The sequence below is a fragment of the Pogona vitticeps genome, chromosome 6 (genome assembly GCF_051106095.1).
Source record: "Pogona vitticeps strain Pit_001003342236 chromosome 6, PviZW2.1, whole genome shotgun sequence".
Taxonomy (NCBI): domain Eukaryota; kingdom Metazoa; phylum Chordata; class Lepidosauria; order Squamata; family Agamidae; genus Pogona; species Pogona vitticeps.
Window position 1 is genome coordinate 1,924,342 of NC_135788.1, and position 14,272 is coordinate 1,938,613.

Genomic DNA, 14,272 nt, shown 5'->3' on the forward strand with positions numbered 1-14,272 from the left:
CCGCTTGACCTGCAGTCCTGTGGCAGCTACAGAAACGATGCAAAAATCTTCTGAAGCAATCTGCTCCTCTGATGGAACTGAACTGACCCTTACCCTGTGGTACGTCATAATAAATCTCCTAATCTCAGAGGTGCTATAATATACTGGACTCATTTCCCTCTTCGGACTGTTCCTCCGAGGGACATGATATGACATATCTCTGTATGTCCGTTGTTCCCTATGTTCCAGCCATGAAAGATTAATAAGTCACCAAATGGCATAGGAATCAGAGTTCTTGAAGAGCTCAAATGTGCAATTGCTGATCTTCTGATAATATATACATATTTTATTGGTCCTGAAGACCAGCCTCTGGACCAGGAAAAGGAAAAGAATTTAATGCAATAACTTTTTTTAAAAAAAGGGGAATGCAGCTCTGACTACTTGCATGCCCCTTCATTTAATATATTTTCAAGTCAATTAGCATGGTTGGGGTAAATCTGTCAAGCATATGGAACCGGGTGCATAAACTTGAGCCTTTTCCTTTTCTTTCTTGTTCTTACTGTCCCTACTCTTCCTGTCAATGATTCTGTTCTGCTTTGCCCCGAGTCATAGCCTGGCTGCTAGCTGGGTGGGACAAACGAACGAACAAAAATGAATGGACGAACAGACGAACAAACAAACAAAATTTAGACCCTGAGCTTTTTGCTTTTTCAACTACATCCAAAAGGTCAGGAGATTCTGGGAGCAGATATTCAAAAGAGGAACATTTTCCAAGCCCTCTCTGAGAGCCATCATTAATGTCCAAAGTCGTTTGGCTTGGCTTGGCATGACTTTGTGGGCAGTGGCTTGCAAAGTGATGCCATCTGCCAGTGGAGGGCGCTACAGCCCAGGGCATAACAGGCTGGAAGCAGCCTGAAAGAAACTCCACCGGTCTCATGCTGCCCTCCAAGCCTTTTATCTGAAGACACAACTGTTCAAGTCCATAACCGGGAATAGTTCTCTTGTGCTGACACAATACCCTTGACCAGAGTCGCCGACCGACAGTTATTCTGTGCATGCTCATTCAAAAATAAACTCCAGACTTATTTCGGTGGTGCATCTGGGTGCTTCATTACATGAGGGTCAAATCACAAATTTGCAGAATTCCTGTTTCCTTGGTATTACAATGGGGGACAATTCTTTCCGAATCCATGCTAAAGCAATCAGGGCTTTGGAAGGAAATCTGCATTGGCCTAAAATGAAAGCTAGGTACCGCAGGATCCCTGTATGTGCGTGGGGGTTGCTTCCAAGCCCCCCGCTTTGACAGATGCTGAAAAACGCAGATTATAGCGAACACTTATAGCAAATTCTATACATAGTGTGGTCTCTGGCTCCATCTAGTGGTCAGTTCTGATAACTTCAGAAATATATATTTTTATATATTTTTAGGATTTTCCTTTTAATATTTTCAGACGGTGGATAAGTGAATCGGCGGATACTGATCCCATGGTTAAGGGGGTCCTGCTGTAATTTGCAGCCTGACGTCAAAGCATTGTGCCCTGATAGGATAACACCTTTTCCCTCTGAAGGGCGTCCTGTTATTTATGATGTGCGCAACTGTGTTGTCTAGTTCTTCAGGAGAAGTCTTCTTGGTCGTGCCACCTATTCCTGAGTTCATGCAGAGGAGGCCGTTCAACACTCTTCTATGTTCCACGTGGAATTCTTTGTCCATCTACGTGAGTGGGTCCCCTCTGGTGGCCCTGGTGGGACTGTCTGTTCTCATCACGTCCTCCTCGGAAGGCCCATCAGAGAAACATCTGCTGGTGGTTCAGCTCAGGGGAGGGACGAGAAGACCAGTGACAAGAGCTACGTGGGTGAGGGGTCCATGATTGTGCCTGCATGAAGGAGCCCTGGAGGGGGTTCCCGGGGCAGCCCTGCCTGCCCCAAGGAGGGGATTGTGGCCGGGACTTTTACAAAGCCCTCGGTCAGTCCCTTAAGCCACACTTGAGCCACTGCCAGAGGCTGCTGTGACCCACGCACTGTTCAGCCAACCTCAACTCCAACTCAGAAGAGGCACTGGGGGTGCCGGCGCCAGTGGGAATATCCAGGGCACCTTTGGGGAGGGTCTGGCCAACCCCACAATGAGAGGGTGGCTTGGCTGTCCGAGTCCTCCCAGTGGGGTGAGGGTCAGCTCCTCAGAAAGTGGTCCCTGCTTTCTGTCCATGCAGGACCCAGTGGAGGCAGCTGGTCAGCCTCGGGGCACAGGACTGTCCAGGGGGGCTACAGATGGAACTCAACCTCCCCAGACATCAATTGCTATGGCAAAAGCATGCTGCGTATATACCACTCCATGGCACTGAAGGCACTCTGTAGGAGGGTACACACATGCTTAGTGAACTGCAAGCCGGCTACCGGGGATTGAACCCAGGTCCTGAGCAGAGTTTTCACGGCAGTATTGCAATTTAACCGCTGTACCACAATGCACCAACGATTTCTGGTTTTAGACCCATGCGGAGATCCTACCTATTCGTAAGCGTTTCCCCATATGCTTCCCAGCTGACCATTTATTTCACAGATGCTGTCAATTAATTTTGTGCACTGGGGTTCATGGCACCTCTTTCGTATCTTTGTATAGTGCTGTGGAATAGTCAAATCTCAGAAATCCGTACATCTTAGAAAAAAATAAATAAACAAGAGGAATAAACAAGAGGGTATAGGACAGTAAGCGGCCACATGCTGTTCTCAAGGCCCGGTTTCCAAGTACAGATTCAGGATAGAAGTGATCATCTTCAAAAATTCACTGACACCAGATTTGTTGACAGTCACTTGATTGGGGATTGCTCTGAAAAGGGATGAGACAAAGGTATAATGGATAGGACTGTCCCCCCAGATGCAGGAGCATTATATCTATAGAATTCAGAAATTTGGAACCAACACCAGTGAACGCCTTCCTGATCTGCTTCTGGATTTCTCAGAAGCACTTGCTTGTTTACTCTAGAAAAAGATAATAGGGTTACAAGTGTGCTTGGCTTAATCCAGCAAAGCTATTCTTAATGGTACTGCTGGCCTGAGATGAGTTTTCTAAATGGATTGTTGTGCTCTGTTTTTAAATGTGTTTTTAGTATGGGTTTTATTTAATGCTTTTAATATATAATACTTGATGAATTACTTTTTCAATATGTGTATACTTTTTGTTTTTAGCTTTTAAAGATGGTCTTTTAATTGCTGTAAGCTGCCTTGGATCCTTTTAAGGAGAAAGGTGGGGTAAAAAAATAGTTTAAATACAATAATTTTTAAAATGCTGAAATTAAACTGGATCCTCTTTTAAACAGGTGTGCTAACAGAGTCTGTCAATGTACAGGGTTTATTCTGCTCAGCGTTATGATGTTCTTAGGATGCTGCTAGTGGAAAGAGTACAGAGGTCTGCTAATTACGAGGATATATGGTAAATTCAGGGCCATTTCACTTGGTCATTTGGTGCCTCTTGCCTCCCCTTTTTGCTCTTCCTTTTCCTCCCCCCTCTGTGCACATTTCGCTGCCAATTTTGCAACCCTCACACCTCAACCCTCCACAGAAGGTGGAGTTGAGCCCAAGGACTTCGCCAGGGGGTTGTGGGTTTCGGGGAAACCGTTGGGGATGTCGAAATAAAAGGGTCTCGGGTTTAACTCAGCCATTTGGAGAAGAGAGAGATACGAGAACAGGATGCTCCCCTCGGCAACTCCCAACAAGGCAAAATCCAGGCAGGCAGGGAGAACGGAGGTGCTCCAGCATTGACTTCATCTTTCATTGGTAAAGATGTGGCACGCAAGGTACAGGATTAAATCAACAGGGGATGGCCCACAATCGGACAACATGATTCGGCAAGACACGAAAGCATAAAAGGTGGAAAGAGGAGAATTCCTTAAACTTACCCTGTTTCATCTAAAATAAGACCTAACCTGAAAATAAGCCCTAGTATGATTTTTAAGGATAAGCCCTACCCCCAAAATAAGCCCGAGTTAAGTGAAACCCCCACCTCCACCCGTGGGCAGCAACCAGAAGAAGAGGACAGGACTGTAATTGAATAAATCTATATGGTTGTACATGAAAAAAATAAAACATGCCCTGAAAATGAGCCCTAATGCGTTTTTTGGAGCATAAATTAATATAAGACCCTGTCTTATTTTCGGGGAAACAGGGTAGAAGAAGTCAGACAAAGAAAAATCCCTGAAAGGTATACTGTATTTAATCATCATCATCATTTTAGAACTACAGAGCTGGAAGGGACCCTATGGGGCTGGACTCAATGATCTATCGGGTCCCTTCCAGTTCTGCAGTTCTAAGATAATGATGATGACCTTTAATGAACTGCTGGATAGCTTAATGGTTCAGGCATCTGACTGCAAAGCCAGAGGTTGGGAGTTCGATTCCCCCCCCCTCTGTGCCTCCTTGACCGGGGCTGGACTGGATGACCCCAGAGGGTCCCTTCCAGCTCTGCAGTGCTAAGATGATGATGATTCAATACGCCTCTCTGAACTCCAGTTCAACCACGTTGCCATCTCTTAAAAGAAAAATCATTAGCTTTGCTGCTAAATATAACTAAAAGAATTAAAGTGTCCCCAGGGACGAGAGGCACTTCTCCATTTTCATAGCAAAATCAAAGGTTAAAGTGCCCTGCGATATATTGCCAAACATCTCAGCTTGAACACTAAGCACTGTGTTCATTTATGCCACGTCAGTGAATCTGCCTTTTATCAAGATATGAGAAGCAGGTCTTGAACAGAGTTAATGGCTTTCGATTCCCATTCAGAACCAAGCCACTCTCAAATACGCTGGCTGAAGTCCTATGAGAAGACAAGCAGAGTGATGTTTGGCACAAATCCTGCTTTGCCACCTATTTTGCTTGAGGAATTAGACACTTTCTCACTACCAAAGCCCCTTTTTACCCACCTCTCTCTGCACATCCCCCTGAAGGTCCCTTTTGGCCGCAGCCAACATCCCTCGGTCAGTTTTGGAATTTCATTGAAAGGTCTCTTTGACCTTGTCCAACCATTCTGTCTTTGTGAACAGCGTTATTATTATTATTATTATTATTATTATTATTATTATTATTATTATTATTATTATTATTATTATTATTATTATTATTATTATTATTATTATTATTATTATTATTATTATTATTATTATTATTATTATTATTATTAGCACAAGGCTTTGTGGAACTCATCACTGACACTTCACAAACGCAGGAGATGTGATACCTTCATGAGACCGCTAAAAAAGATCTTTCAGAAAGCTCTACAGATGCCCCCCTCTGTTGATTGCCAGTGGCAAAGCCCACTGCAGGTGACCAGCCCTGATGGGGATGGATATCATCTCCAGGCTTCGGAGGAAGGGACCTCCAAAGGCCAGAGGAAGGGGGAGAGGGATCGGGAGACAGGGATCTGGTCGTCTCGTGGGCTCCCAGAGGCATCTGGTGGGGCCACTGGGAGATATACAGGGAGCTGGACTCGAGGGGCCCTGGGCCTGATCCAGCACAGGGCTCCTCTTCTTAGGTTCTTATATGTTCTCATGCTAACTTTAACCTAGCAAGATTCATCTCTCACGTCTTCAGGCCGTTGTGCCGACATGGCAGAAAAACTGTAAACAAGAGTCCCCCCAAATTCGTGCCAGACTCCTGCCGGGTCTGCTTCTAAAGAGGAGCACAAACTCTACCTGCAGACCTCCTTTGAGGGGGCTCCGGGATTTCAAACTTCACTCTGGCGAACACTAAGCTGGAATTTTCCACTCAGCTCTTCAAACACTTCGGAGACTTGGAGTGTGGCGCTTGACACGTTTTTGAAAAAAACCTTCTCTTCTGCAGGTGCTCAGCCATTCTTGCAATTGCTTGACAAAACCTCACGGTGACATAAGAAGAATGGATAACTGTCACTCGTTTTCAGGTTTGACAGAAATACCTGTTACTCAATCAGAAGCTTCCCGGTCGTCCACCCACCACACTGGTAAGTTGCAGTTAGCTTCTTCCAAGCTCTCATTAACACAGGAACTTCCCTTATACCCATTCAGACCTTTAGGCTACCCAACCCAATGCTGGTCAACGCTGACCATCCACAATGGCCCTCCCGAGCTTCAGGGACAATGATTTCACAGCCTTATTGGTTGACATTCAACAGAGTCTCCCATCCAGGTATTAACCAGGACTGATCCTGCTGAGCTTCCCAAATCAGATGAGAGTGGGTATGTTCAAGGAAGCCTGGTGACAGATAAGGGACCTCTGGGGGCTCCCTGGGAGGCTTCTCACCCTAACCTCTGGTCAACCTCTGGTGGATCTTCATGCAAAAAACAGGGATTAGCACTACTGGCAGGAATGGAAGAGATATAAGTAACCTTCATAGATGTTATCTGTCGGATAATGAGTTGCGCGATTTGGCATGCAACAGAAAAAGTCTCCAGAGATTTCCTAACAGGGGGCCATTTGCTTCCAGACCTTACGCCTTTTGTGTGACTGTGCACCAGGAGTTCAGCCATGATGTGATACAAATATATCGTTGCATTGCTGACCTGTTTGAGTGATGTGGCGAGACAGGAGTTGAGCCTCTTGTTCTGCTCTTTCCCACGGTCTCGGACAAAACGGCCACCTCTGTGGATTTCAGTCTTTTTGCCCTGCAGGATCCACCGGGTTCAAAGTCTTTTTTAATCACAAAGCTGGTGTCCATCAACTGACCATAGGCCAAAAATGCTCCCTACCATCTAACGGCTGATGGTTAAGGATTAGGGCTAAGGTAATGATTACTGTCTGTGCCGTTTGCATTGAAATTCCTCCTCACTAACGATTCTATTGTTGACACCGACCACCGGCAGCTGCTTTTCCGCTTGCCTGGGGCATTTCCAGCTGAACCCGGGACCTTCTGCCTTCAAACCATGGGGCAGACCCACGGAGATCCAGCTTTGCTGTAAATGGAATCTGAACAGATCTAGAAACATGGAGACGACTAAAGGACCAGGGAGACTGAGGTTTAAGGGTCCCAGTGAGGCATTAGGAAACGTTACCTGACAGTTAGTCAGATACATCGGTAAAGCACGTTGCCCGGAGAGGTTCCTCAAAGTGTGTGCTGATTTGGCCAACAGAAAGCCAGGCCTGTGGTGAAATCCTTCTCTGGTAGATTCCCTGAAAGTAAAGAAAAATCCAAGCCACAACCGAAACCTCAAACAGCCACCTCTCCAGGGGTTAAGTGACATGTCTTGGTCTTGCACCATTCCTTTCTGAGATGAATGAGAACATCCCCTTCATTCATGTGATTGTTCAAGTACGCCGGTTTGTGCTTGTGTGTCACTAGTCTGCAGGTTCGTAAGTGATGCTTTCCCTGCTTCAAATATGGCCATGCTTCCTTTAGCTCAGTGGTTCTCCTACGAGAGGGTCCGGGCAGTTTTGGACTCTGAATTTAGCCTATAAAGCCAAAACATTCTTGTATCTCGAAGGCCAAATTTCCTGGGTGTTAAGGTGATCAGGGGAGGCCTTTCTCTCAGCCCCGCCACCTTCATGGGTGCGTCTGAGGAGGACACGGGAGAGGGCCTTTTCTGCAGCTGCTCCCAGACTTTGGAACTCCCTCCCACTGGAAACCAGGCTGGCCCCATCATGGCTGTCCTTCCACAAGCAGGCAAAGACCATTCTCTTCAGGCAAGGTGTCATTCAGTAACCAGCTGCCTGAGAAGGCAGCTTGCCTGAAGAGAATGGTCTTTGTATTCTCAAAGCCTTTCACAGCCGGGATCTGATGGTTGTTGTGGGTTTTTCGGGCTCTTTGCCCGTGTTCTGCAGGTTGTTCTTCCTAACGTTTCGCCAGTCTCTGTGGCTGGCATCTTCCAGAGCATGGACAGAGTTCCTACTCCAGTCCTCTGAAGATGCCGGCTACAGAGATGGGCGAAACGTCAGGAAGAACCACCTGCAGAACATGGGCAAAGAGCCCGAAATAAGCCCACAACAACCATCAGAATGGTCTTTGCCTGCTTGTGGAAGGACAGCAAAGGACACCCGTTTTTTTATCACCAAGATATCTGGAAGTTGAGTTCTGCAAATGGATTTCTTCCTTATGAAGTTGAAATGTTTCACTACTCACCCAGGTAGCTTCTTCTACTTGGATGAGTAGCGAAACATTTCAACTTAATAAGGAAGAAGTCCAGTTGCCAGGACTCAACTTCCAGACAACCTCACCTGGAGGACTGAGAGTCTTCACCAATATATTGAAGACCAAGATGTACTCATTTTGGACTGAGAAGATATCTGGATTAAGAGGAGGGGTCGGGGGGGCATACATGTACATAGAGCAAATCCCTCACTCAACAGGGATGGAGACCTCAGAGATGATCTGACTCCTATTTATCAAGCTGCCCTTTCACCCTTCCCCAGAAAGATCAAGACCACACCCGCCAGAAAGGCCACTGTTAACGACCCATGACCATAGGTGGAGAAGGACTGCAGAGGTGGGATTATCCCTCATCACCTCCAGTCCATTGTCCTTCTAAGGAGCCTGTTCAGACCAGGGGGAAGTGAAACCAAAGGTGGAGGAGACATCTGGGGTTCTCCTACCAACTCTCCTCACACTGAAGGAGCTACTTGGATGAGTCGCAAAACATTTCAGCCTAGTAAGAAAGAAGTCCTGTTGCCAGGACTCCACCTCCAGATAACCTCGCCTGGATGATCGAGAATCTTCACAGATCTATGCCAGTGGCTCCCAACCGTGGGTCCCCCAGGTGTTCTTGGACTGCAGCTCCCAGAAACTCCCATCCAGCACAGTGGGTGGCAAAGGCTTCTGGGAGTTGCAGTCCAAGAACACCTGGGGGACCCAAGATTGGGAGCCCCTGCTCTTTGTGAAGCTCTCCTCCAGTGGGGATTATCCATTAGATTTACCCCTCCCTCCATCATAAACCTTCCCAAACGCCAAAGCAGTTTGTAGTTTGGAGGGTGTTGGAAGGTGCCTGTGGGCACCCTCGGATGATCACAAAGCCCTCCCGAGCGGACTGATGGGCCCTCTAGTCTTTTAAGGAGCACCCCGTGCTTTTGTCTGGGAAATAAGTTTTAACTGACTAGGGGGGCGCCAACATTGCGCAGTGGGTCTTGCCCCAGGCCAGATTTGCACTTGGCTGCGTCCCTTCCAGTCTTTTACACTGACATGGCGTCTTCTCTCCGACCTTTCTAGGCAGGCCTTTTCCACAGGACAACCCGTCCTGACCCGCCTCACTGCTTGGCTCAAAACACAAAGAACTGTTTGTTTTCCAAATCTGCTGTTCCTTGTCCTGTTCTCCACGAAGCGAGAATGGATCCTTCCTTTTCTTCCTTCCTCTGGACTGCTTTTGTCCAGGGATTCAGTCTGAAGGCAGACACTCTTCTTGATTTGGGGGGATGGACTCGAAGGTGCAAACCCTGGAGCGACAATTGCACCCCTTTGTTTAAGCTGCCCAAGAACTCTGAGTAGCTCGTGCAAGTGAGCCAAGCCACAGGTTGGAAGAGAAACCAGAAGGGGGAAGTATGATCCACATTTGTACACCTCCAGAGTTTGGGAAGGCAGCTTTTTTGGATTGGCAGCCATAGTTTAACACCAGATGAGCCCTAAACAGAGAAGTTTAATTCACAAGTTTTGCCAAATACGATGGGTGAGAAAGATCTTGGAATTGTTGTAGATCACAAGCTGAACAGGAGCCAACAGTGCAAAAAAAAAAAAAAAAAAGCCAATGCTCGTTTAGGATGCAATAACAGACGAACAGTCTCTAAACCCCATGAGATACGAGTCCTCCTCTATTCAGCTTTGACTTGGGTTCCTGCCTTGAGCAGGGTGGGTTGGACTAGATGGCCTCGGATGACCCTTCCAACTCCATGATCCTAGGGTTCTATGAGGCCACACAGGTGGAAGGGCGCAGAACCCCCTCCGCCATGCATGCTCCCGGTGACCTCTCCTGGGAAGAGCGCTGGTCATCGCTACCCATGAAGATCTCAGACCCTCCTGCTGTCCAGATATCAGGTCGGGAGCTGGGCTGAGAGAAGGTCAGCCCGTAAGCCCACCGGACGAAGGACAAGCCTGGCCCATTCCTGGGCTCTCCCTCTGCAAGGTGTCGCAAGGGCGATTTCAGCAGTTCCTCTTCCCATCTCCAACCGATGTCCCGATTTTCAGTTGGTACCCACCATGGGCACTTCCTGCAGGTGGGGGGGGGAGGAGAGAAAGCCACCAGGGCATCCACAGCTCAGGGGACGTTAGCCCACCAGAGAGGAAGTCCCAGACGAGGAGCCCTATAAGTAGAGCCGTCGCCCCACTGCCTGGACAGCCGACCTCTGCCAAAGTCTCTGGAAAAGAGAGAGAGAGAAAGAGAAGGATGCAGAGCTACTGGGCCCTCCTCGTGCTCTTCGCTGGGGCGGTGGTGGCGGCTCCCACCCCGCAGGCCCCGGCCAGCTACGAGCAGGTGGTGGCGGCCGCCGTGGACACCTACAACCAGCAGCAGAAGCCAGAGTACGCTTTCCGCCTGCTGGAAGCCGAGCCCCAGACGGATTGGGTGAGTGGCTGCCTGTCCTTGTCTGAACTTGGGGTTTCTTTCTTTCTTTCTTTCTTTCTTTCTTTCTTTCTTTCTTTCTTTCTTTCTTTCTTTCTTTCTTTCTTTCTTTCTTTCTTTCTTTCAATTTCTTTCTTAATTTCAGTTTTTCTCTCTCAATTTCTTTCATTCTCTCTTTCTCTCTCTTTCAATTTCTTTCTTCCTTTCAATTTCTTTCTTTCTCTCCCTTTCAATTTCTTTCTTTCTCTCTCTCTTTCAATTTCTTTCTTTCTTTTTTTCGGTATCCTAGTAAAAAAAGAGCAGGCACCAAGCTGTTTGAAAAAAGGAAAAAAAAACAGACATGATTTACTCTGCCCAGAGGGGATCATACTTTTCTTCTTGGTTCAAATTCCTTCCTTCCTTCCTTCCTTCCTTCCTTCCTTCCTTCCTTCCTTCCTTCCTTCCTTCCTTCCTTCCTTCCTTCCTTCTCTTTCTCTTTCTCTTTCTCTTTCTCTTTCCAGAACAGTCAGAACACTGACTTTTGATTCAAAGCCACCCCTGTCCAGACCTGCGCTCTGGGGCTGGTCCGCTGAGAAGCAGCAGAACTGGGAAATGATGGCGCGGTTTGGCCCCCAGAATTCCTCAGCCAAGGTGGGAATTCTGGAAGATGTTGGGCAGGGGGCTAAAAATAAAACTTTCGAGCACTCATTCATCTTCCCTTTTCTTTAATTCCTCCACAGCAAACATCTGGGGAGACCACACAGCCGCTGAAATTCTCGATCAAAGAGACGGTGTGCCGTTCCTCGGAGACCCCTAACGTCTCCCAGTGTGACTACAAAGATGACGGGGTAAGAGTTTCTACCCTGCAGGAGTCGATAAGGCTGCCAACTTTTTTTCTTTTGCTGCTCCTGTGCATGATCCAGAGCTTAGAATCATTCCTGTTTCAGACAACCCCTCCCAGCGTCCCCCATCTGGATGGTGTTCCTCCAGACTGGCCCTATGACCCTTCCCGGCTCTTCACTCTTTGATGAAAGAAGGTGTGGGCCAAGTGTCACCGCTAAAGGGCTTATTTCTCTTGTGCCTGCAACTCTCCTGCACCCAGAGAGGAGGGGCATTTCGTGGCCTTCCAGATGTGCTCGGACAGCAGCTCCTAGCCTCCCTAGCCAAGTGAAGGATGATGTGAGTTGCAGACCAGCCATATCTGGAGGGCCACAAAGGGCCCACCTCTGGATGATGGAGATCCTCAGACCAGCTGGGTTATTTTTTGTGGGGAAGGAATGGGTTTTCTCAGGGGCAGAGTATTTGCTGCAAGCTATCCCTGTTTTAAGGCAGAGGCTGAAATCCGGTGGGGTGTAGAAGTCAAAGGGCACAACGTCCACTCACTTCTAACTGGCCATTAATGAGTCACCGGCTCAGGGATCCCAGTGGAGACTCATTAATTGCCAGCAAAAAGCGAGCGAAGGGGATACCATTTGCCTTCTCCGCACATAAAAAAAGCAAGAGAAGATCTGACAGTGGCTGGAGTGGGAACTAAAACCCATGAACGGTACACAAAACCTGCTCCTCGGGTCTTGACAACGGATCGATTGAACAGCCTGCAACACAGTCCAAAGGGGAGCACGATGGGAGCTGTAGTCCAGCCCTATCAGGAGGGCGGTTTATTAAAGTGGCTCTTCTTCCTCTCTTGGGGCAGGTCGACCGGGACTGCTCGGGATTCTATTCCACTCAGCAGAAACCGCCGACCATCATTATCCAATGTGAGGATGTGGACCAAGAGGTATTTCGCTCTCTTTCTCTGTCTTCTTTTGGGTCATTTCGTTCCACCTCTTCTTTCTTCACTCCTGCCGGAAGCACCACCGGGTGATTTATAAATATAGCAAAGGTTTTTCTCTCCAGGACGGGCAATCACAAGGGCCTTCGGGCCAGCCAGCCTCCGGCCGTCCGTGTTCACAGAGAGACCCGTGGGGAAGGATGAGGAAAGGGAGAAGGGGAGGGTTAGGTTTCTGGTTGCAGGGCCAGAGGTTCGGAGTTTGAATCCTCCACTGGGCCTCCTGGACAGGGGCTGGACATGGTGACCCCTGGGGTCCCTTTCAGCTCTGCACATCTAAGATGATGATGATGGCGGCGGTGGCGAGAGTTTCCCCATGGGCTCTGGTATCTCTTTGTTCCCTTTGCAAGGCACGATTTATTGGGCCTCCCTTTGTCCGAGCGGTAGAGGTCAGTGCTAGGGCACGGTCCATTTCTTCTCCTTGGTCTGAGCAGCCCTCGGTAGTATTTCCGGATGTCAAGGGACCACGGAGTCTGCCCCTCCGTCATCCGCAGTACACGAGGCAAGCTCTTCCCACCTTCTACTCGTAAGCAAAGAAGGAGGCGGATCCGAGTTTGAATCTGGGGGGAAACAGGGCTACACTCTCCCCATTATAGCAGGGTGACTACTCTTAGTACCAAATCCAAGTGGAAAACAGCCAGAAATGCCCCTCCCGGTGGTCTAAAAATTCTTTTTTTTTGGGGGGGGAACAAGGTGGAAAGTGTGTGCCTTGTTTCGAAGAAAAATAGCTATTCCAAAAGCACAATTTTCTTCTTTAAAAAGGGGGGAAATATGCAGCTAATTTAGTTGGAGAGGGGGAATTAATATAAAATCAAGGCCAGGTGACTTGAAGGTTCAATGGCTCCAAAATTCCCCTCTGGGCAGAATGTGGCCCATGGGCTACCTGGTTGCCCAGCCTAATACAAAGAAAGGCACACGCCCGCACACAAGTGCCTTTACCTCTTCAAGCATGGAAAATCTGTTGCTCTTCCACATCTAGTTTGCAGTAGGACAGCCATGAGAGGTCAGGGGCGAGAACCCTAAATCCCTGTTAAAAGGGAACCACACACCCACACCCTGGTAATGGGATCCGGAGCCTGGACTTGTCTTTTTCCTCCTCCCTCCGCAGCTCTTATTCCTCGTGTGACGTGTCTCAAAGGTTCTTGCCTATTTGGGGTGAGAGAGCCCCGGCTCTTCTCTTTCTAAGCCACTCGGGGAGCCTTGCTGGATAAGGGGTGGGGAAGGGGTGGCTCAGGGACCAACAGGGGAGGCTGAACTTCCCGGATTCAAGAGGGCCGCGGTCAGGAGCTGCCTACAGAGCGGGGACGGGAACACTATAAACATACAGGTGAGCTCATTGCCTTGTTTTCTCCTGCTCTCGATCTAGCTGCAGCGCATCACCCGGGGCCGCTGGAGCAGGTGGAGGAATAAAGCCAAACGTTTCATTAAGAAGCATGGCGTGAGCATTGCCTTAGCGGCGCTCCGATTTGGATAGAGCGTGCGAGAAGGAATCATCACCGCTGTGCCACGATCGCGGCAACGGCACCCCCTCTGAGATCCCACGAAGTTCTGCGCCTGTCTCTTCCCCCCCCCCCTCGACTCCCGCATCTCTCGTCCCCGCCTTGTCCGGCTGTGTGGCAGGAGCGCCTCCCGCATATAATAAAACATCCTTTCCCACATCTTTTGGAGTGCTGTCTTTCTGGAGTCAAGGAACGGCTGCCACCCATGCTGTGATGACCCAAAGCCCCCCCTCCTTCCTTCCTAGGCACATAAAATCAAGAGGGTGGGGGAGTCAGTGTCTCGAAATAAACCCAGTTTTAGTGGAAAGGAAAGCTCTGCACTCAGCCTAAAGCCAATGGCCACGATCCTGCTGGTTTTGGGGGGCAAGGGGGGGCTGGCTGCGGCTCCGGATGACCCCCGGAGAAGGTCCCGGGAAAGGTCTCGGTCATGCAAAAAGGAGGGGTGGCTGAGAGATTTGACTAAGCCACGGCAAGGCACACAGAGGTTGTG

General features: G+C 48.7%; 1 protein-coding gene across 1 annotated transcript; it reads left to right on the forward strand.

Moving 5' to 3' along the window:
- The first annotated feature begins 10,232 nt into the window (after positions 1-10,232).
- LOC110082605 (cathelicidin-2) lies at positions 10,233-13,941 on the forward strand. Its single transcript, XM_020800259.3, has 4 exons — positions 10,233-10,479; positions 11,196-11,303; positions 12,149-12,232; positions 13,650-13,941. Exons 1-4 carry the CDS (start codon positions 10,303-10,305, stop codon positions 13,755-13,757), a joined length of 477 nt encoding a protein of 158 aa, XP_020655918.3. The 5' UTR covers positions 10,233-10,302; the 3' UTR covers positions 13,758-13,941.
- Positions 13,942-14,272: the final 331 nt, after the last annotated feature.